Source organism: Leptodactylus fuscus, chromosome 1 (assembly GCF_031893055.1).
Source record: "Leptodactylus fuscus isolate aLepFus1 chromosome 1, aLepFus1.hap2, whole genome shotgun sequence".
Taxonomy (NCBI): domain Eukaryota; kingdom Metazoa; phylum Chordata; class Amphibia; order Anura; family Leptodactylidae; genus Leptodactylus; species Leptodactylus fuscus.
In genome coordinates, this window is record NC_134265.1 from 93,232,829 (window position 1) to 93,257,749 (window position 24,921).

Below are 24,921 nucleotides of genomic sequence, written 5' to 3' on the forward strand. Positions count from 1 at the left end.
TGCCCCCCCTAAAGATACAATATATTGTACAATACATATAGTATAATTTGGGGAAACACATTGGGATGTATTCATGATAGATGGTGATACTGTGTTTTGTACAGTATACTGTTTAGCTATTATTGTCTTTCTGGTTGTGCCACTTGTCACATGAGCTCTTGGATGATATTGGTGCCATCTGAGCACCTTTTTAATCCTGGTATAAACCTGGCCATCTATGTTTTATTCTGGAGCATTGATGTGTATATGAGTTGGTAGACCTTAGTATTTTAATAGTACTTTAAATAGTATATTTTACTAGTCCTTCTCTGTGAATGTTTGGCTTACTTTAATAATGTACAAATGGCACGTAATTGTGTAAGAGCATGTCCCAAACAATGACTTTAGTAAAGCTGCTGTCCTTCTTCCGTTTCAAGAAATGTTGTTCGAGCAGCTTCAAGGACACCTTCAGGATCTGCCACTTTTACCTGAGAGGGGAAAGAAATAAGTGTAGGGGTGAGTTGCGTGCAAATTGAGGTTTGTCGTGAACCGTTTTATAAATGGTTCTTGGGCATTAAGAAAGTATAGCCATGCCCAGTTATGATGGCATATGAAATCATACACGTTGAATGAGTGTTGGCTATCAGCTATCTACCTTGCCTCCTTACCCACCTCCATAGAGCTTAGTATGCATGTGTTCTTCAGATAGATGGGGACAAGTCGCTGCCAAAAAAACTTCTCTTCCATAGAACAAAATATAGGGCTTGCTAGAAGCCAACACTCTAGATCCCTCTTTCCCCACTACAGCTGCATTCGGGGTAGACTTAGGATACCATTATACACATTAGTTGGCCACCCCTGCCTTAAAGGGGCTCTATCACTGGGAAAAGTCATTTTTATCTAAACACATGCTTGCATAGCCTTTAGAAAGTCTATTCCACACTTACCTTTAGTATGTAGATTGCCTCAGTGGTGTCTGAATAAGTCCGTTTTTATTCATATGCTAATGAGCCTCCAGCCAGTACAGGAAGTTCCCAGCAGCCTGCTTTCTTCTATTATTTTCTGTGTGTGTGAAGCAAACAGGAAGCTGAATCATCATCATCAGCAGTCTCCCATAGAAAACAATAGGAGAGGTGTGCACGATGTATAGTGCACCAGTCTAATTAGCATATGAATAAAAACGGACTTATTCAGAAACCACTGAGGCAATCTACATACTATAGGTAAGTTTGGAATAGACTTTCTAAAGGCTATGCAAAGGTGTGATTAGTTAAAAATGACTTTTCCTAGTGATAGAGCCCCTTTAATTATATCTAATGTGTATAGAAACCCTTTTTATTTCTGGAAGTCCTTCAATATTATAACTTCTGAAATCCATTATTTTATTGGGATAGAAATCACAAACAGTGCAAGACAAAGAGATTGCTTGGGAATTTTACTGAGAATTTTACCAAAAGAGAATTAGGTACCCCTGCACAGATGAGCTGTTCTGGCAGTTGCTAGTGGACGGGCATGGTGTACAGCACCACTCCTATTCTAGTAATAGGAGAGACTACAATTCCCCTGAAGCACAGCTTATGCAATGGACAAGGCTGCTGTGCGCTGCCCATCCACTAGCAGCTGCCAGCACCCGGACGCTGCAGCAACAATCTGTGCAGAGTACAGTTGTCGGACCCCATAGATCACACCCTAAAAACCTATTCTGTGGATAGGTCATCAGTATGAAAAACCAGTTTACACCCCAGAAACCCAAATATATATTTTTTATTTTTTTTGGCCAGTGTGATACTGACACCCTCCCTCTCATCTATTCTGCCCATGGCTATATTGACGCTATAATAAAAGCAGAAAGAGGAAAAACCGCATTTGCATCATACCATCTTCTATATAGCTAGATTTACAGTTTATATGGACTGATTTAGTGTTGCTGAGTCACTCTCCTAGAAGTATCTATAATACAGTAAGTACATAGAACTGATATGAGAATGTGCGTTAAACTGAACCTTATTTCTATTTTTTAAAGTTGGGAGAAAATGACAGAAGAATGTGCTTGACCTTTACTTATGTCATTCTGCAGTAGAAATTGCTCTACTTTTTCTCACTGCGTATCTGTAAATCTCACAAGACCATGAAGTCCCTGACCCTCCGGCTAGTTGCAGAGAAGATTTTTGTTTCAGTACTTGTAAGTCATATGTCCTACTACTTACATTACTGCTTGTACAGGGTTGGAGAATGACAAGCCACCAAGTTCACCACTGCAAGAGTCAAGAAGAGCGGCAGTATCCTCTAACTTGGTGAAGACATGCTTCCCTGAGCATATAGATGTAATTGGGGTGCTATGATCAGTGTGTCTCAGATTCTTAACCTTTTCACTGCCTAGGATGTTTTACCATTAAACACATGCCTGGACTGGCGCTTAATTCCAGGTATATCCTATTAAAATCCTAGAATCACAACTTTCAAATTATACTAATATTCATGTCCCATAGCAGCCGATCTGTGGAGTCCTAAGGGCTCATTCACACGGGCACAGAGGGGACAGATTATGGCGCGGAATCCACGTGATAATCCGCCCCCTCCCAATGGTGGTCTATGGAGACCGCTAGCGGAAAAAAGAAGGGACATGACCTTTCTTGAGCGTTTTTTTTTCCGGACCAAAATACGCCACAAAGTATTCACGTGTGAACTAACCCTAAGGATAAACCATCAATATTGAAATACTGGATAACTCTTTTAGGCTAATGCCTCAGGTAACGTTTTTTTTCCCCCACAGCGCTACATGGAGGCGTTTCTGTAGGTATAGTTGACATACTGCGATTTGGAAAAAATTTTTCAAATTGCAGCATTTCCGCTGCAGATTATTTTCTGCAATGTGTGGATAGCCACCCCAAGCACAGACAGACCCTGAGCCGATACAGACTGAGCGCCCACAACCTAGAGATAGAGACGGGGCGATACAGACAGACGTACAAGCCACGGGAGAAGAGACTGTGCCAGCACTGTGACCAGGGGGTCCTAGAAGACGAGACCCACTTCCTGCTACACTGCACCAAATACTCAGCTATGAGGGCCGTCTACTACCAAAGACTCTCTGCCCACATCCCAGACTTCATATCTGCAGACGAGAAGAGGAAACTCTACATCCTACTGGGAGAAGAAGAGGCCACTGTGGAGATCGCTGCCCAATACGTGTCCAGCTGTCACCAAACCAGAAGAAGATGAGACTCCATGGACTGTTATATTTATCCCAATACACCCGCCCCACCCACCCCCACCCCCACCTCCCCATATAGCAGTCACCAACGAAGAGGAAGATGAGACTCCATGGACTGTTATAACCGAACCCCCCCCCCCCATACCCACCACCCACCCACCACCCACCCAACCCAACTCCCCCCCCCCACCCACCCACTTTACTAGCTTTGGCAATGCCAAATACCTATTCGGACGTGCCAATAAAGCATTTTTTGATTTGATTTGATTTGATTAGCCAGAATGCCATTAATTTTGCCAGGACTGTAAAACACTGTTGCCAAATTGTGGCGTTTACGCTATGTAGGGCCCCCTCCTTAATGTTGGATTTCAACACGCCCAGTTGTTTGGCAGCAGTTTATCTACCATGAGAATAGAATTACTTGGCAAGGACCTCTCCACACTGAGAATACATACATGGGACTATTAGCTGAAGGCAGAACAAGCTCCTGCCAACAGCTATATATGGTATATAGCTACCTTTTACTTACTAATATTTTTTTTCTGTAAGTTACATATGAGAACAAATTAGCTAAATTGTAAATAATTCTATATTTTTAACCTAAAAACTAGTAATGATTTGGCTATGGGCACTGGAAAAATGAATATATACATATATATTTTTTACATGCAGTAAACTAGGAGAAAAGCACACTATGGAAATGAGGTTTACATAACTTAGATATAGTTATAGAACCAAAAAGTATAGCAGTACCACTTTACCCTAGACCAGGGGTAGGGAACCTTCGGCTCTCCAGCTGTTGCAAAACTACAACTCCCAGCATGCATACTTGCTCTGCTGTTCTTGGAACTCCCATGGAAGTGAATGAAGCGTGTTAGGAGTTGTAGTTTCACAGCAGCTGGAAAGCCAAAGGTTCCCTACTAGAGATGAGTGAACACTGTTCGGATCAGCCGTTCCGAACAGCACGCTCCCATAGAAATGAATGGAAGCACTTGGCACGGCGACCGGCCGCCGGCAAAGTGTACGTGCCAGGTGCTTCCATTCATTTCTATGGGAGCGTGCTGTTTGGAACGGCTGATCCGAACAGTGTTCACTCATCTCTATTCCCTACCCCTGCCCTAGACTATTGTTACCCAAAATGTGGGTTACAACCTCATCAATGGTGTAATAACCTCCAGGGGTTGCAGTCTGCTATATTAGGAACACAGAAATTCACAATAGTTCAGACCCCCAGACTTTAACCAATGAGCTCAGGTTGTGCCCTCCCAGCTGCCTTAAAGGGGTTGTCCCATCACAAGGATCCTATCTATACTGCTTGTTAATGTGGATGTAAGACTTTTCCTAAATACACTGCTTAAGCAAAACTGCTTTGTTTGTCCACTATCTTACTTTTATTCAATTCTTTGTGGCCACAGCCCTGACTTAGCTGCTCATTAGTCAAGTGATGTATCTACTGCTCTCAGGGGGGAGGGAGGAGGGGCTAAGTGCAGGGAGCGAGCCTGTGTATCTAGCTATTCCTGTGTCTACACCACATGACCTAGGTTCCTGCTATCAGCTAGGGGAGAGGAGCTGCTTTCATTTCTTCTGTTCTCCCAGTTATCAGGCTAGCTAATTCAATTGTGTTCATTATGGCAGAGACAGGCAGTCTCTGTATGGAACACAGAATGGAGTTGCTGCTGCCTGTACTTCATAGTCCAATATGGGTGGGCGGAGCTAAACGGCAGGTTGCATGTGAAACCCCACCCACCAAATTATGCAAGAAACCAGGAAGAAAGAAGATTTTACAGCAGTAAAGACTGATGAGTATGTGAGGTGGGAATACCCCTTTAACCAATGAGAAGGGTCGCACCTTCTGGCACCAATCCAGACTTGTCCCACATTCCTCCTGGCAAAAAAACAATGAATCGCTGATTACAAAATGGCCTCACTCACCATAACTATGGTGACCATGGAGTAAAGTGGGAGTGCAATGTAATACCTATGTTACTGTGTAAATATCTATATCTGTCCTAACATAGCACAGAAGAATAGACCGGAAAATACAGCTAGAAAGCAGGAAGGATGCCAGATTGTGTCATTGTTATGCCATATACTTCTCTTTGGTTGGTATTCTCTGGTTTTGAATACAACTATAGTTGTTTTAATTGTTGTGGGTCCTAGCGTCAGAAAGTTAGGGACCAATTGTGTGATCATGGCATGTTTATTTATTTTTTATTTATTTATTTTTTTAATTTTGGTCTTTAGATTTCTTTTTCCCAAATGGAGAATGCCCTGAGTATGACTATTTTCAGGATGTTTCCATTCGTGGACTTCCATTTTTATGAAAATAGTATAAATGAGGTCTTAGAAGAGATCCAGATTTGATGCACCAGTTTTAATTTTAGACTGGAGATTTCATATAAACTTCCTTTAACTACTACTGATGACATTTTCTGTACTGTAACTAGTTCCATACAAAATGGGTGGTATTCCTTCTAAATATGTATGTAGTGGCGGAAACAGGATGCGCAGTAGACGGGAGGAAGCAGATGGTATTGTTGACAAAACTCTTACATGGTTACACAGTTACTGGGTTGAAACAAGACCCAAGTCCTGACCCGTGTTCTTCCATAATTCATATTAATATGCAATTACTGGTTTTATTGCAGTTATGTAAGGAGTATGCGTTGTTTGAGCACCGGCATGTAATAGAAACAGCCTTGTTGTTCTTTTAATGGAGAAGTACTATGCTACTTGTTGATACTTCTCAAAATCCTGCAATATTTTTTTCTTTAAAAGTGTAATTTTTGTTATTTTAAGTTTAATGGCCAAAACCAGCTTGACTGTTTTATTAAGCTATGTTTTAGTAGATTATACTTGAGTTTGTGCACTTTATAATTTATTATTATTATCATTATTATTTAAGACACATTTTTCACAGTACATGCAGTATTTACATGTATCCTGCTTATTGTTTGCCGTATTCATAATATTTTTAAAATAAAGTTCTCACTTTTGTGCCTTTACAGCTGGAATCCATGCCATTCTGTACATCTCATAACCATCAGAACAGATAAATGTGTCAAAAAGACAAAGATAGCACTGTTTTTGCTTTGGAAAAATGTAGCTGTCATTAAATGGTGGTTGTATGGTTTTTTTTTTCTTCCTTACGATACAGGTCTTTGAAGACATATATGAGTGCCCTCTGTTGGCTGCTCACATGTATCTTGGTTATCACAGAGAAGAGGAGGGTTACATAACACGGAGCGGACACAGGAAAGTATTAGGAGTGCAATGTATGGCCGGCAGTATTAATGGGCATAGATTGGCTGGCAATACAGGGTGCCAGGGGCTGTATAAGTACTATTTGTAGTAACCTAAAGAAACCAGATTAGTAACTAATATGCATAGTCCATGACTGGTATTACACTGCATTATTTATTTTTCACTATTATTACAGCATATCAACATGATCTTTCAGATTCTGTACTCCACTCCAGGAAGGAGGAAATGAGTTGGCCACATATTTGTATTTTATGACAGTAGAGAAATGCTTAGCTTTTCCCATAACTCCCATAACCAACAATGTAGATAGCTTTGCACATCTAAGGCCCGATTCACATCTGGGTTCATTATTCCGTTGGGGAAATCCGCTTGGGGCCTCTGAATGGAAACTTATACGCATAGAAAAGCAGTTACCTGGGAAAACACATGGACCTTATAGACTTTAAAGGGGCTCTATCACTGGGAAAAGTCATTTTTAACTAATCACATGCTTGCATAGGCTTTAGAAAGGCTATTCCACACTTACCTTTTGTATGTAGATTGCCTCAGTGGTTTCTGAATAAGTCCGTTTTTATTCATATGCTAATGATCTTCCAGCCAGTACAGGAAGTTCCCAGCAGCCTCCTCTCTCCCATTATCTTCTGTGTGTGAGAAGCAAACAGGAAGCTGAGTCACCAGCAGCCCCAGCAGCAGCCTCCCATAGAAAACAGCAGAGAGGTGTGCATGATCTATAGTGCACTAGTCTCATTAGCATATGAATATAAACGGACTTATTCAGAAACCACTGAGGCAATCTACATACAAAATGTAGATGTGAAATAGACTTTCTAAGGGCTATGCAAAGGTGTGATTAGTTAAAATGACTTTTCCTAGTGATAGAGCCCCTTTAAAGTCTATAAGGTCCACGTGTTTTCCCAGGTAACTGCTTTTCTATGCGTATAAGTTTCCATTCGGAGGCCCCAAGCGGATTTCCCCAACGGAATAATGAACCCAGAAGTGAATCGGGCCTTAGATGTGAAAAGCTATCTACATTGTTGGTTATGGGAGTTATGGGAAAATGGGGTCCATGTGGTTTCTGTTTGGTTCCCGCATGAAATATGTGGAGGGAAAAGTGCTGCTTGCAGGATTTTTCACTCCCCATGTTTCATACAGAAACTAACTGCTTTTCTATGCATATAGGTTTCCATTCGGGGGTCCCCAAGCGGGCTACCCGAACAGAATACCGAATGCGGCTGTGAACCAGGCCTAAGTCCATCTTATCACCTCTGTTTTGTAGTGCTGCCCCAATAGATAAGGGTCCCAGATGTACTCTATAAGACATTTATGGGATATACTGTCAATATGTCTTAAAAGTCATAGATGGAAATACCTCTTTAAATTTGATTTAGGAATGATATAATCTGAGGATGTGGCCAGAAGAACAGAGGTTCACCCTGCTCCAAACTAATTGATCTAAAATTCCATCACTATATTTCACATTCATTGGGAAATGATCATTTTAAATATAAATATAAACACTTTTTACCTCTGGAATAGGATATTTTGTTGGATATGGGGCTTCTGCACGGCCAAAATCCACCATAGATCCACACTTTGGAATATCTTCTACCCAAATTCCTTCATACATTTGGCCTTTATCAAGGTAATAAAACTTTCCAGGGCCATGCTTCTTTCCCCCTTTCCAGGACCCTTCATAGCGATTTTCATTTGCTGTAAATACACAGAGGATATTATAATGTTGTGACACCAGGGCCTCACCAGCAAGAAATACTATGGTGGAGTGCTAAACAAATGCCAATAAGTTGTACACCACACACAATACCCGAAACAATACCAAATGCCACATGGCCACAAAAAATACCTCCCCGACAGTGCCAAATACCAGTGTCCATCAGAAACGACCAGGCAGAAGATCCGAGCACCACAAGCCACTCCAACAGCGCCAGATACAACCGCACAGTCCAAAATACCTCAGCAGAACTGCCGAACACTACAGAGCGGCAACACTGGGAGCAGTACTGACCCCCAACGCACCCCCTTTCCACCTCTAGCCCTTTGGCATTAGTATTCTACCCAAATAAAACCCTTCAGATTTCTAGCAATTTTTTCCTCAATTCTGCACGTCCCGCACTGTCAGGAGCATCCCCACAATAGAGACCTGGATTTTGTGACAAAAATGAGATGGGTTATCTCCATGACCTTATAATTGGTATTTTTTCTTTTAAACCAAGAGCAAATACATTGTGGGTTGTCGTAAAAGAGAATATGAGAATATTTTTTGTGCAGAAACAGGTGGTTTGTTATCTGCGTCTGTGATTCGCAGATATTGTCTCCGCTGTCCTACTTGCTACCTCAGCCCTGCTATGTCAAGCTAGTACATCTCTGCTGTATAACTGGTTCAGCTCTGCTTCATTGCTGCAAGAGTAGATATCTGCTCTGCAATTGGTTATAGCTCTGCTTTATCGCTACATGACTACAGCTCTGCTATACACTTCTACACCATCACCACAAATCTGTCTCATCTTCAGATTCTCTGGATTTATTCTATTTTGCCCTAACAGATCCCCCATACTCAGAATAAACATAACAATCCTTCACTTTGTGTCTAAAGCTCCTATGCAGTTCTATGTGTCTCCATGGTTACAGAATACCAACAAACCTTGTCTATTCTGATCCTGTCGTTTTACTTACATCTGTCTCTTTTCTCTTGTTACTTTCTGAATGTATGACGTGTTAGCATGAATTACAGATGGAAGGGATCATAATGCAGCATGGACTACATGTACTACAGTGAGCTACAGTATACTTAGATAAATCATTTCACTATAGTTTGGGGTTATATAGGAATTATAAGATAATGCATACAAACCAAAATGAAAAGCTCATCCAAGGACAAACCAATTTATTTATTCGTTCACACTTGCGCCTTTTGTCCAGTGTGTGCGTTCCACTTGTCTTCAGCCCTGGCGAAACTGGACAGAGAACGAAACCCGGTGGTCAGCTTTAAAACCCATTCACTTGAATGGGTTTGTAAAGGTGACCACCGGTGTCCTGTGGCCTGTCCGTTTTTTGTTTTTTTTAGCCATACACAAAGTTCTGCATGTAAGACTTTGTGTCCGTCTAAAAAAAAAAAAAAACAGTTTCCCCGCAGACAGGCTACAGGCGAGAACACAAGCGGACACCTTTACAAATCCATTCAAGTAAATGGGTTTTAAAGCTGCCCGCCGGGTTTCCGTCCCCTGTCCAGTTTTGCCGGTGCTGAGGACAGAAACCCGGCAGAAAGCATACACTGGGCACAAGCAGTGGCGTAACTACCGCCATAGCAGCAGAGGCAGCTGCCACAGGGCCGGGACATTAGGGGCCCGGTGACAGCTGCTACCGCTGCTATCATTAAACTCGGGGGTCTTTTCGGACCCCCGAGTATAATGATTGGCGGACTGGGAGAGGTAAGAAACATAAAAAACACTGTTACTTACCTCTCCACAATCCTGCCATCCGTCCTTTCTGACGTCACATGAACCCGGCTTGCGTCCCAGGTCATTTGACATCCGACGTAATTGAAGAAGGACGGCAGCAGAGAAGACAGCGTAGGAGCCGGGGGACAGGTAAGAAACAGTGACAGGGACAGTATGGGGGATAATACTGTTTGCAGGGGCCACTATTGGGGATAATACTGTGTGCAGGGGCCACTATGGGGGATAATGCTGTGTGAAGGGGCCACTATGGGGCATAATAGAACGCGCAGGAATGCATAAGAGGGGGTCGGTTGGGGGGGCATGTCAAAAGTTCACCACGGGGCCCCGCCACTCCTAGTTACGCCTCTGGGTACAAGTGTGAATGAACTCTTACTAAGAATTACCATTTCCTCTTATTATAAATGTAAACAACAAGCGGTTTCCGTTCACATCACATTAATGCTCTCTGATGTATATACAGGGAAAAATTTGTGATGTAAACATGTCAGAGGCCAGCGGTAGATGCCATATAGTAGTATTCAGTATCATGTATAATGATATATATATATATATATATATATATATATATATATATATTATACTGAATAGTATGGAATAGCAGAATGGCAGAGATACAGGAACTGGTATGTGAATCCCAATACTTTTTATTGTAAAATGAACTTGCCACTTTAAAAAAAATAAACCTTAAATCCAAAAACCCTTTTAAGAACCCCAACCCTCTGCTCAAATCAAATAAAAAGTGGTATTAAACAAAAATGATTTTTCAGAAAGTGCTCATTACACAGGCTGAGGACATGCAGGCTGAATACTAGGAAGCACAACCTTATTATACAGGGTAATATGCTCCTAACAAACAATGATTTCTATATCCTGCTGCAAACAAGAGATCATCCGATGAACAAGCAAACACTCAATCATTAGGTGATCGGTGACATTAGTAGACAGGGTGATTATCGGGAATGGGCGCTTGTATGAGTGTTCCTTCCTAATAATCCTGTGTAAAATCATCCTTTCTAATAGGACCTTAACTTCATTGATCTTGGTAAATGATAGAGGTGGAAATGAACATATATTACATTAGTAGATCATGCTTGTATAATAATAAAAGGACGCACCTAACCGTAACATTCCTTGGCCGCAGTATTTATCTTCACGCCATTCTCCTTCATAAATATTTCCATTAGCGAAGTACATTCTGCCCCAACCACTTCTTTGTCCCGCTTCCCAGTCGCCTTCATAATACTCTTTATCTGTGTAGAAATAAGTCCCATAACCCTGTCAAAATGAACCAATAAATATTAGTATATGTACCTTAAAGGGAAAGTGTTATCAGAAAATTAGCCATTGTTTAAATCATATTTTTATTTTAAAAATATTATGTTAAAACATTTTGGTGATGTTGTTTTTAATTTTCCATTTATTATCTATATCTAAAAAAAATCTTAAAAATCTTGCAATTCTAACTCTTGCCACTAAGCCTAAAATATCACTTTCTGTTTCCTTGAGCTGGGCCATAGACCATTGACACAGTGGTCTGGAGCAGACCCTATTGACTTCTATGAGAGTGTTTTTTCTGAGCATGCTCTATGACATGTGCAAAGAGTACAGTAGATAAGCTGTAACTGGTGTGTCTTATGTACATGAGACGCTAGGTTCACAATAGCGCCCGGAGTCCATTCTGAGCTTTCCGTCTTCTGCATGCAGAAGACGGAAAGCTGTCAGACTGGGTCCGGCCGTGTGCGCCAGTGAGAGTTTTATGCTCTCCACTGCAAAACAGTTTTTTTTTTTTAAAACCAGACACAGGGTACTGCATGTCCGACTTTGTGTCCGATGTAAAAAAAAAAAAAAAAAACGATTTTGCGGCGGAGAGCATAAAATGCTCACCGGCGCACACGGCTGGACCCGGTCTGACAGCGCTCACGGCCGGACATCTTTCAAACACATTCAAATGAATGGGTTTGAAAGAGTCCTGCAGGTTTCCGTCTCCTGCTCAGTTTTGTGCAGGAAACGGAAACCTGCATGAACGGACACTGGGCGCAGATGTGAACGAGCCCATAGCTGTGATCATCAGTATGCTGATACATGACGTGGCTGCTGCAAGGAAATCTCCTACAGAAAACTGGAAGTGTCAGCATATTATTTGACTTAGTGGTCAAAGTCAGAACTGCAGGGTTTTGAGGATTTCAAACATAAATAATATGAAAAACATTTAAGAAAAAAAAATCACAAAAAAAAGTTTCACATAAAACCTGATGACATAGGTTATTTTTTGGTGACACCATGCATTTCACCTGTATGCTAATGGATATTAAATTGAAAATCTTTACTGGTATTGTAGAAATATTCTCGTTATAATTGCAATTAAAAACTGCATGCAGTTCATCAGTAAATTGAGGAAGCAGCCTAAGGGCGGGTTCACATCTGCGCCCATACGCGCTTTAGCCAGCTGGGTTTCCGTCTTCCCGAGAAACTGGACAGGGGACGGAAACCTAGCAGTTACAGTAGTTTTCAAACCCTTTCAAGTGAATGGGTTTGAAAAGTGAACGCCTGTGAGCGTTGCAGATGTACACGTTGCAGATGTATGATTCCTATGATAATCACAGACTCCATCCTGTTTATTTTCAGATTGTGTATTGTCCGTGGCTGATCCATTTTTGTGCTCCATAGTCCACAAACTGAATGAAATGGAGCATATTACCGTTTTCACGTGTCCATTAAAATATATGGGTTTGCATGCAGTCCCTGATTATTCTGGACTTGGGAATAAGGCCTAGGCTAGTTCACACGGGGACATGGACGCTGATTTTGACAGCTGATTTCGCGGCCAAATCAGCCTCCATAAAATGTAGTCCTATGTGAATTGCTAGCTTTTTTTTTTCTGCTAGCTTTTTTTATTGCTAGCTTTTTTTGCTAGCAGAAAAAGAAGCGACATGACCTTTCTTCAGGCGTTTAACGCCTGAAAAAATGAATAGGAGTCTATGGGGCGCTGAAAAAACCGCTAGCGGTTTTTGGTCGCTTATTTTTGCAGCTGTTTTGGTTTTTTTTATCATGTACTTTTTTGTAATGCAAAAAAAAAAGCTTCCAAAAAACAGCGACTGAAAAAGCATCAAAATAGTGTCAAAAACAGCGTCCAATGCAAAAAACAGTGTCCAAAAAAAGTGACGCTGTAAAATCAGTGACAAAATCAGCTAGGCTTTTTTCACGTGTGAACTAAGCCTAACATGTTTTATTGAAGTCACATGTTTTGGTTAATGATAGTTACTTTCATTGGTGTAGAAAAACAACAGCTCATGCTTTACTGTTTGTAAAAATCCCTGTATATGGCCGATTACTGCCCTTCTGACAATACAGAGCTTAAATAGCACATCAGGCAACAAAACTGGCTGCACTTGTTTCTCTGGAACAGTGGGGGATAGAGAAAAAGTTGCTGGAATCAGTAAAGTGGTGCATATTAAAAGGAGCTAAAAACTTAAATTGCTGGAGGTGATAAAAGGTCCTTTAAGGTGGTCATGATAGAGTAGTGCCCCATTGTTACTTGTTACACCCTGCAAACACCATTGGGGAGCTCACTATGTTACAGTAAGCTCCATTCCCACAGCTATAGTCAGTCTGGGAAATGCTGCCGACACACGTTCCATGTTCCACAGACAGAACGTGGTAAAGTGAATGACTTGTTACAAACAAGGGTCGTAGCCTGACCGGAAGTCTACTGCCCAGTTTTAACTAAAATATGGGAAAAAAAATCTGTTATTGTTCTCAGTTGATATGTTTAACTTTAGCTGGTGTTATTTTATAATTTGTCAAGTTTATGTTGCTTTAGCTGGACATACGGGTATATCTAGCTCTACTCTAACCAGTAAAATATCATTTTGATAGATTTGGCAGAATAGGAAGTCTTGATCCCAATGTCTTTGTGTAACCAAAAATACAACATACGTGTTTTTTGTCGTTCTTCCAGGAGCCAGAAAAAACCTTTACATATTCTCCAGTGTTGGGGTCTTGTACACTATATGTCCCAAAACCACTTCTTTTTCCATATTTCCATTCTCCTTCATAGATGGAGTTGGTGCTTTTCCATACATACGTGCCTTTGCCTGAAAGATAACAATTCAAATAAAGATATGAATGTGTGCAAATAAGAATTTATTGTACGCAATAAACATTTGTATGCTCAGCAGACTTTCTGGGCTTCCAACCATCTATATTAGCATTGTTGCCTTGCAACGCTGGAGTCCCGGGTTCAGATCAAGCTTAGGACAATGTCTGCATGAAGTCTGTATGTTCTCCCCGTGTTTGTAGGGGTTATCTCCCTGTATTCTAGTTTCATCCCACACTCCAAAAACGCGCCAATAGGGAATGTAAATTGTGGGCTTTGCGTGGGACAGTGAGTGATGGGAGGAGCAGACTGGGCAAAGGGGCCACTAGGATCTGGAGCATCAAGCTGAAAGCTGGGGGTGGGAATCTGGGAAGGTCCACTTAAGAAGGGTTCACACTACCATTGGATTCTGTTATGAAAGTGTCCCTTTAGAAAAAAAAAACAAAAAACAGACAGCTATCATAACAGATGGCTATTAGAGATGAGCGAGTACTGTTCAGATCAGCCGATCCGAACAGCACGCTCGCATAGAAATGAATGGACGTAGCCGGCACGTGGGGGGTTAAGCGGCCGGCCGCCGTCAAAGCGGAAGTACCAGGTGCATCCATTCATTTCTATGGAGCATGCTGTTCGGATCAGCTGATCCGAACAGTACTCGCTCATCTCTAATGGCTATCACTTACTGTCCGTCGCCCAGTGGCGTAACTACCGCCATTAGGGGCCCGGTGACAGCTGCTACCGCTGCTATCATTATACTCGGGGGGTCTTTTCGGACCCCCAAGTTTAATGATTGGCGGGCCGGGAGAGGTGAGAAACATAATAAACACTGTTACTTACCTCTCCACGATCCTGGCCAGGCCTCCTTCCTAGTTGTCTGATGTCTCTGACGTCACATGAACCCGGCCTGCGTCCCGGGTCATGTGACGTCCGACGTCATCGAAGAAGGACGGCAGCAGAGGCCGACAGCGTAGGATCCGGGGGACAGGTAAGAAACAGCAGTTTTTTATGTTTTTATTCCCCCGGGTCTCCGATTATTATACTCTGGGGTCTGAAAAGACCCCAGTGTATAATAATTGTTTATGGGTGTCCACAGTGGGACATAATACTGTGTGCAGGGGACACTATGGGGGATAATACTGTGTGCAGGGGCCACTATGGGGGATAATACTGTGTGCAGGGGCCACTATGGGGGATAATACTGTGTGCAGGGGTCACTATGGGGGATAATACTGTGTGCAGGGGCCACTATGGGGGATAATACTGTGTGTAGGGGCCACTAAGGGACATAATACTGTGTGCAGGGGCCACTATGGGGGATAATACTGTGTGCAGGGGCCACTATGGGGGATAATACTGTGTGCAGGGGCCACTATGGGGGATAATACTGTGTGTAGGGGCCACTAAGGGACATAATACTGTGTGCTGGGGCCACTATGGGGGATAATACTGTGTGCAGCGGCCACTATGGGGCATAATAGAGCATGCAGGAATGTGTAGGAGGGGGTTGGTCAAGGTCTTCGGTGTCAGTTGGGGGAGCCCCATGTCAAAAGTTCGCCACGGGGCCCCGCCATTCCTAGTTACGCCACTGCTGTTGCCCATAGACTTCAATGTTAGAAAAATAATGGACACTTGCCGGCCGTTTTTTTCTAATGAACAGAAAAGTCCAGCATGTAGGATTTTGTCCACTGGAAAAAAATGGACTTAGGTGTAAATAGACACAAACAGACATAAGATAAAATCCCATTCAAACAAATGGAATTTTTAATGGATTTCTGACGGTTCTGCTAGTGTCTGTTGCTAAAATCTTGTAATGGACAATAGCTACGGACACTGCTGATTGTCATTAATGGTAGTGTGAACACCCCCTAACTGCTGCATCTGTTTAAGTCTAGGAAGTAGCAGGGAGTTGAAAAGTCCCTGCGCTGCCATAGAGATTTGACAGTAAACCACAGGACATCACGGCACAGGCGGAATGAAGACATCACTGCACTGTGCCACCTGTGCCAGTCCTACTGGAGAGACTTCAGCTGCTCCACTCATGGGGGGGATCGTAGTAAGATGCGCAAAAGATTTATTGTTATCTGAAAATTCAAAAGGGGATCTATAAAGTGGGCTATTTTAAGGGAGAAATATTTATAGGGGAGGCAATATAATATACATACAGGGGCAAGGGAGCTATTATAACGGTAAATTTATATATACAGTCATGACCAAAAGTTTTGAGAAAGTCTACTGCTTCAGTTTTTCTAATGCCAATTTGCATATACTCCAGAATGTTATAAAGAGTGATCAGCTTAACAGCAATTACTTGCAAAGTCAATATTTGCCTAGAAAATGAACTTTATCCCCCAAAACACATTTTAACATCATTGCAGCCCTGCCTTAAAAGGACCAGCTAACATCGTTTCAGTGATTGCTCCATTAACACAGGTGTGGGTGTTGATGAGGACAGGGCTGGAGATCAATCTGTCATGATTAAGTAAGAATGACATCACTGGACACTTTAAAAGGAGGCTGGTGCTTGGCATCATTGTTTCTCTTCTGTTAACCATGGTTATCTCTAAAGAAACACGTGCAGTCATCATTGCAGTGCACAAAAATGGCCTAACCGGGAAGAGTATCGCAGCTAGAAAGATTGCACCTCAGTCAACAATCTATTGCATCATCAAGAACTTCAAGGAGAGAGGTTCCATTGTTGGCAAAAAGGCTCCAGGGCGCCCAAGAAAGACCAGCAAGCGCCAGGACCGTCTCTTAAAAGTGTTTCAGTTGCGGGATCGGGCCACCAGCAGTGCAGAGCTTGCTCAGGAATGGCAGCAGGCAGGTGTGAGTGCATCTGCATGCAATGTGAGGCGGAGACTCTTGGAGCAAGGCCTGGTCTCAAGGAGGGCAGCAAAGAAGCCACTTCTCTCCAGAAAAAACATCAGGGACAGACTGATATTCTGCAAAAGGTACAGGGAGTGGACTGCTGAGGACTGGGGTAAAGTCATTTCCTCTGATGAATCCCCTTTTCGATTGTTTGGGACATCTGGAAAACAGCTTATTCGGAGAAGACGAGGTGAGCGCTACCACCAGTCTTGTCTCATGCCAACTGTAAAGCATCCTGAAACCATTCATGTGTGGGGTTGCTTCTCAGCCAAGGGAATCAGCTCTCTCACAGTCTTGCCTAAAAACACAGCCATGAATAAAGAATGGTACCAGAATGTCCTCCAAGATCAACTTCTCCCAACCGTCCAAGAGCAGTTTGGCGATCAACAATGCCTTTTCCAGCATGATGGAGCCCCTTGCCATAAAGCAAAGGTGATAACTAAATGACTCAGGGAACAAAACATAGAGATTTTGGTTCCATGGCCTGGAAACTCCCCAGATCTTAATCGCATTGAGAACTTGTGGTCAATCATCAAGAGACGGGTGGACAAACAAAAACCTACAAATTCTGACAAAATGCAAGCATTGATTGTGCAAGAATGGACTATCATCAGTCAGGATTTGGTCCAGAAGTTGATTGAGAGCATGCCAGTGAGAATTGCAGAGGTCCTGAAGAAGAAGGGTCAACACTGCAAATATTAACTTGCTGCATTAACTAATTCTAACTGCCAATATAAGCTTTTGTTACTCATAATATGATTGCAATTATATTTCTGTATGTGATAAAAACATCTGACAAACACACATAAAAACCAGAGGTCAGCAGATCATGTGAAAATATAAGATTTGTGTCATTCTCAAAACTTTTGGCCATGACTGTGTGTATATATATATATATATATATATATATATATATATATATATATATATACACACTGTATATATATATATAGTGCCTACAAGTAGTATTCAACCCCCTGCAGATTTAGCAGGTTTGATAAGATGCAAATAAGTTAGAGCCTTCAAACAAGAGCAGGATTTATTAACAGATGCATAAATCTTACAAACCAAAAAGTTATGTTGCTCAGTTAAATTTTAATAAATTTTAAACATAAAAGTGTGGGTCAATTATTATTCAACCCCTAGGTTTAATATTTTGTGGAATAACCCTTGTTTGCAATTACAGCTAATAATTGTCTTTTATAAGACCTGATCAGGCCGGCACAGGTCTCTGGAGTTATCTTGGCCCACTCCTCCATGCAGATCTTCTCCAAGTTATCTAGGTTCTTTGGGTGTCTCCTGTGGACTTTAATCTTGAGCTCCTTCCACAAGTTTTCAATTGGGTTAAGGTCAGGAGACTGACTAGGCCACTGCAACACCTTAATTTTTTCCCTCTTGAACCAGGCCATGGTTTTCTTGGCTGTGTGCTTTGGGTCGTTGTCTTGTTGGAAGATGAAATGACGACCCATCTTAAGATACTTGATGGAGGAGCGGAGGTTCTTGGCCAAAATCTCCAGGTAGGCTGTGCTATCCATCTTCCCATGGATGCAGACCAGATGGCCAGGCCCCTTGGCTGAGAAGCAGCCCCACAGCATGATGCTGCCACCACCATGCTTGACTGTAGGGATGGTATTCTTGGGGTCGTATGCAGTGCCATCCAGTCTCCAAACGTCACGTGTGTGGTTGGCACCAAAGATCTCGATCTTGGTCTCATCACACCAGAGAACCTTGAACCAGTCTGTCTCAGAGTCCTCCAAGTGATCATGAGCAAACTGTAGACGAGCCTTGACATGACGCTTTGAAAGTAAAGGTACCTTACGGGTTCGTCTGGAACGGAGACCATTGCGGTGGAGTACGTTACTTATGGTATTGACTGAAACCAATGTCCCCACTGCCATGAGATCTTCCCGGAGCTCCTTCCTTGTTGTCCTTGGGTTAGCCTTGACTCTTCGGACAAGCCTGGCCTCGGCACGGGAGGAAACTTTCAAAGGCTGTCCAGGCCGTGGAAGGCTAACAGTAGTTCCATAAGCCTTGCACTTCCGGATGATGCTCCCAACAGTGGAGACAGGTAGGCCCAACTCCTTGGAAAGGGTTTTGTACCCCTTGGCAGCCTTGTGACCCTCCACGATCTTGTCTCTGATGGCCTTGGAATGCTCCTTTGTCTTTCCCATGTTGACCATGTATGAGTGCTGTTCACAAGTTTGGGGAGGGTCTTAAAGGGATTCTACCACTAAAACACATTTTTTTCTAGTTAACATGTCGGAATAGCCTTTAAAAAGGCTATTCGTCTCCTACCTGTGGAAGTGCTCTCCGCCGCGCCGTTCGTTCAAAATACCGGTTTGTACCGGTATGCTAATTAGTTCTCTCACAGCGATGGGGGCGTCCCCATCGCAGGAGCAGCGATGGGGGCGTCCCCATTGCAGCTCGAAAACTGACCGCAGCGCCACCTCTATGGTCTTCGGTGTCCTCCCCTTGCTTCTTCAGCGTCTGTCGGACGCCTGCGCAGTACGCTCTGTTCGGCGAAGATTGCCGAACATACTGCGCATGCGCGAAATTGCGGTCCCAGCCATAGTGCGGGCACCGCAATTTCGCGCATGCGCAGTACGTTCGGCAATCTTCGCCGAACAGAGCGTACTGCGCAGGCGTCCGACAGACGCTGAAGAAGCAAGGGGAGGATACAGAAGACCATAGAGGCGGCCCTGCGGTCGGCTTTCGAGCTGCAATGGGGACGCCCCCATCGCTGCTCCTGCAGAATCCCTTTAAATAGTCAGAAAAGGCTGGAAAAAGAGATAATTAATCCAAACATGTGAAGCTCATTGTTCTTTGTGCCTGAACTACTTCTTGATACTTTAGGGGAACCAAACAGAATTCTGGTGGTTTGAGGGGTTGAATAATAAATGACCCTCTGAATAAACTTTTCACAATTTAAAAAAAAATTAAACAAAGAAATAACATTCTTTTTTGCTGCAGAGCATTTCACACTTCCAGGCTGATCTACAGTCCAAATGTCACAATGTCAAGTTAATTCAGAATGTGTAAACCTGCTAAATCTGCAGGGGGTTGAATACTACTTGTAGGCACTGTATATATATATATATATATATATATACACTCACCGGCCACTTTATTAGGTACACCTGTCCAACTGCTCGTTAACACTTAATTTCTAATCAGCCAATCACATGGCGGCAACTCAGTGCATTTAGGCATGTAGACATGGTCAAGACAATCTCCTGCAGTTCAAACCGAGCATCAGTATGGGGAAGAAAGGTGATTTGAGTGCCTTTGAACGTGGCATGGTTGTTGGTGCCAGAAGGGCTGGTCTGAGTATTTCAGAAACTGCTGATCTACTGGGATTTTCACGCACAACCATCTCTAGGGTTTACAGAGAATGGTCCGAAAAAGAAAAAACATCCAGTGAGCGGCAGTTCTGTGGGCGGAAATGCGTTGTTGATGCCAGAGGTCAGAGGAGAATGGCCAGACTGGTTCGAGCTGATAGAAAGGCAACAGTGACTCAAATAGCCACCCGTTACAACCAAGGTAGCCAGAAGAGCATCTCTGAACGCACAGTACGTCGAACTTTGAGGCAGATGGGCTACAGCAGCAGAAGACCACACCGGGTGCCACTCCTTTCAGCTAAGAACAGGAAACTGAGGCTACAATTTGCACAAGCTCATCGAAATTGGACAATTGAAGATTGGAAAAACGTTGCCTGGTCTGATGAGTCTCGATTTCTGCTGCGACATTCGGATGGTAGGGTCAGAATTTGGCGTCAACAACATGAAAGCATGGATCCATCCTGCCTTGTATCAACGATTCAGGCTGGTGGTGGTGGTGTCATGGTGTGGGGAATATTTTCTTGGCACTCTTTGGGCCCTTTGGTACCAATTGAGCATCGTTGCAACGCCAAAGCCTACCTGAGTATTGTTGCTGACCATGTCCATCCCTTTATGACCACAATGTACCCAACATCTGATGGCTACTTTCAGCAGGATAATGCACCATGTCATAAAGCTGGAATCATCTCAGACTGGTTTCTTGAACATGACAATGAGTTCACTGTACTCCAATGGCCTCCACAGTCACCAGATCTCAATCCAATAGAGCATCTTTGGGATGTGGTGGAACGGGAGATTCGCATCATGGATGTGCAGCCGACAAATCTGCGGCAACTGTGTGATGCCATCATGTCAATATGGACCAAAATCTCTGAGGAATGCTTCCAGCACCTTGTTGAATCTATGCCACGAAGAATTGAGGCAGTTCTGAAGGCAAAAGGGGGTCCAACCCGTTACTAGCATGGTGTACCTAATAAAGTGGCCGGTGAGTGTATATATATATATATATATATATATATATATATATATATATATATTATTAGGGGAAACTAATAATAGAGATCAGATTCGGGAGCGACATCAAAGGGTTTGTGATAGTCAGCAACATGTCATCCACAAAAAGACTAAATTTAGGGCTCCTTCACACGGGACAAGAGGGGGGCGGATTTTGGTGCTGAATCCACGTCAGAATCCGCCTCCTCACAATGGAAGTCTAGGTAGACTGGCATGTTACCGCTCACGGAAAAAAAGAAGCGAGCTGCCCTTTCTTCAGGCGGATTCCGCGGCTGATTCAGCCCCGGCATCCGCTTTGTGGCAGCACCCTCCGGGGCTCCCTCCATTCATTGACCGTCGGAATCAGGACCAGAATACGCCATACCCCCCCACGTGTGAACTAGCCCTTATATTCACAATCTTCAGTCTTCACACCCTTAATATGTGGATGAGAGTGAATGGTAATGGCTAGTGGCCGAATGGCAAGAACAAACAAAGTGTGGGATAAGGGGCAGCCCTGCCATGTGCCGCGATGGATATAGATAGCTGTCGGGGAATCCATTGGAAGTTTCAAGTATACAATAGGATTGCAATCAACGGCGCAAAGAGGTCTCTGGAAATGGCTATTTATGCCCATGAACCGTAGGACATGGGAAAGATAGGTCTGGGACAGACTTTCAAAGGCTTTCTCAATGTCCAGGGCTAGCAATGAGATTTAAGATTGGAGTTGGCCCAATGGACAATATTGCAGAGCTTTTCAACATTATCGGAGGCCTGGCCGGAGTGTATAAGGGCTGGAAAGAGGCTGTTTAGACGAGTGGCGAAGATGGAGGAAAATAACTTTATATCTAAGGTTAAAAGGGAAATGGGCCTATAGTTGGCAAGGGTAGTAGCATCTCTTCTGGATTTGGGAATAACTGTAATGGATGCACTAAGCATGTCCTGAGAGAATTTGCCACCCTGCAGGACCTGATTAAACATCAGGAGGAGGTGGAGTGAATTCCCATTCTTAAAAGCATCATTGGCAGAGTCCAGATCCTCTTTGGATATAGATCCATTAAGGGCAGCCAAAGTACTATCATTTGTAAGGGAATAACAAAGAAATAATACCGAGCAACACAGGAAAATGCACAAATTACACTCAAATGGATCGTGTACAAATTGCAAGGGAGATTTCAAGCAGCAGTAATAACATCCAAATACCCCTTGGGGAACGATAAATGCAGAAGAATGACCGGTGGATGCGAAGAAACTGCGCTACTCTCTTGAGATAACCAACACACGTACTTTATTCCGCTTTTCTTAAAGTCGTGTGTTTTTAAGAAAAGCGGAATAAAGTACGTGTGTTGGTTATCTCAAGAGAGTAGCGCAGTTTCTTCGCATCCACCGGTCATTCTTCATCATTTGTAAGGGGTCACTGTTACTGATAACAAGGAACTATTACAGATAAGGAAGGCTATTATTTAAAGTGGGGACTACTCAGGGGTGAACCATGGGTTTCTGCCGCCTGAGGCAGACATCAGAAAGCCCCCCCCCCCCGGAGGAGGGGTCGGAGCCACATGGAAGGGGGCGTGGCAGCCCAGAGGGGGCGGAGCTGCATGGAGGGGTCGGGGCTGAGCGGAGCGAGCGTCTTTAGCAGGCAGAGAGCAGGCAGGGAGAGGACCTGCTCTCTGCCTGAGCGTGAGGGGCGGCCGCTGGAGCAGCGCTGCTCTAACGGCCTCCCCAATCCACCACCTAGTGACGGTGACCCTAAGCCAGTCCGGGACACCTTGTCCTGGACTGGCTTAGGTCAGCAAAAATGCCGCCCTCCCCGGGGCCCTGGCATAGCGCCGCCTGAAGCGGTCGCTTCAGGTCGCCTCATGGGAGGTGCAGCGCTGGGACTACTACAGATACAGGGCTCTGTTTATAAGGGGGCACTATTATTTATAAGGGAGCTATTACTAATAAGGGGGGCACTATTATTTATATGGGAGCTGGCAGGCACAGATTTGTGGACTCACCATGTTTTTGATTATTTAGCCACTCTCCAGTGTATTGATCTCCATTTACACTGTAAACTGTATTCCTCAGGCCAGACTTCTGTGCTTTTCTGTCCCAATCTCTCCATGGTGGCTCAAAGTTCCTGGGGTATTTTATCAAAGGCATCAGCACCTGAAATCAAAATCACACATCATCCCTGTAATAGATCTGTAGATATATTATTTGTACTTTTATTAAAATATGATTGTAAGGAGCGGAATCCACGTCATAATCCGCCCCCTCACAATGGTCGTCTATCTAGACCGCTAGCGGAAAACAGGAACGAGCTGCCCTTTCTTCAGGCGGATTCCGCAGCTGATTCAGCACGCTCCGCACTAGGCCCATTCATTGGGCCTACGCCATACTGGAGTGCCGCAACTGTCGTCGCAGCAGGTGGATTTTGGCCATATTCTGATGCAGCTTCCCACGTCAGAATCAGAACCAATATCCGCCATCCGTGTGAACGGAGCCTAAAACCCGTTATGATCAGCGCGGGAAAAAGGGGTCTATTTTGTAGGGACTGTAAAACATTGCGTTTTTTGCTGTGGCGGTTCCGCCGTGGCAAAATCGCTACATTTACACTAGAGCCTTGGCCTAAACGAATAAAAACCCAGCTGAAAATGTAAGCGAGTAAACAGGGACAACTTTACTAAATATGGGCCTATTTGTAATGTACTGAGGATGGTCAACCTGGATGCATAAACCTTGGTAGCGTCAAGTATTTTTGTAGCAAAAACTTCTTTCAAACTTGTCTAATATCAGGATGGAAACATAAACAGAGAAATCAATACAGTTTGCACTTTTTCAGAATTACCGAACAAAAGAGTTTATATAGGAATCAATATTAGTTACTAATATGCCCAAAAAATAAAAATATAGATACAAAGAAGAAAACTTAATGACAACATCTAAATACTGCTCTAAGTAGTTGGAAAAACAACTGAAATAAAAGTCACTCTGCCAAAAAGTGCTTTGTTTTACTACATTTCCATGATAACGTTTTCTCTACTTTTAGACTTTACTAATGTTGTATATGCTGTTTTCTATAATGCATTACAGATCATTGAGCCTGTGCTAAACATTACTCCACAAACAAGAACATTATTTATTAAACTCCATACATCAATACTATACAGACAGCAGAAACATACAAACCTCTTGTGAGAAGATGACAATTTTTTAGTTTAGGAGACCCCAATCTGAAGTGTCTGGTAAGCAAACAGCAGCAACACAAGACTAAAATGCAAAGAGTGGCTACACACAACACAACAATAGCACTGGTGTCTATAGCAACTGAACACAATGACGGAGGCGTCTCCAGCTTCATCACGCCCCGGGGGTGGGTGATATAACTCTGTATGGAGCTTACCTGATATACAGGAAAACCAATGTTAGCTTGTCTGATTAATAAGAACTAAACACATTCTAAAATCCTCATTCTCATATTGGCTAAGACATTTGACCGTAACACGCTTAGCCTGACTCGCAAATTTCATATAGATATTTTTAGGATTTTTCCTAAGATGTAGAGCAGGGGTCGGCAACCTTTTTTGTATGGTGTGCCGATATTTAATGAAATCAAATCTCCCAGCGATTAGCTGGGAGGACACGGGGACCCATAGACTATAATGGGGTCTTTGTGGTTTCCGTTCAGTTTGTGCACGAAACATGCGGAGA

The 24,921-nt window shown here is 43.2% G+C and overlaps 1 protein-coding gene across 1 annotated transcript; it reads right to left on the reverse strand.

The window, feature by feature from the left end:
* Positions 1–307: 307 nt before the first annotated feature.
* Positions 308–24,486, reverse strand: MORN3 (MORN repeat containing 3). Its single transcript, XM_075273864.1, has 6 exons — positions 24,400–24,486; positions 23,226–23,376; positions 13,870–14,027; positions 11,049–11,208; positions 7,983–8,167; positions 308–467 (listed from the first exon to the last, which is right to left on the reverse strand). Exons 2-6 carry the CDS (start codon positions 23,368–23,370, stop codon positions 384–386), a joined length of 732 nt encoding a protein of 243 aa, XP_075129965.1. The 5' UTR covers positions 23,371–23,376; positions 24,400–24,486; the 3' UTR covers positions 308–383.
* Between the last annotated feature and the right edge of the window lie 435 nt (positions 24,487–24,921).

Excerpts from the sequence above, each read along its gene's own strand:
- MORN3 (XM_075273864.1), bottom strand. The coding sequence starts at position 23,370 with ATGCCTTTGATAAAATACCCCAGGAACTTTGAGCCACCATGGAGAGAT. Across the intron at positions 14,028-23,225 it reads GCTAAATAATCAAAAACATG|GCAAAGGCACGTATGTATGG; the intron begins GTGAGTCCACAA and ends GTTATCTTTCAG. Across the intron at positions 8,168-11,048 it reads CCAAGGAATGTTACGGTTAG|CAAATGAAAATCGCTATGAA; the intron begins GTGCGTCCTTTT and ends GTGTATTTACAG.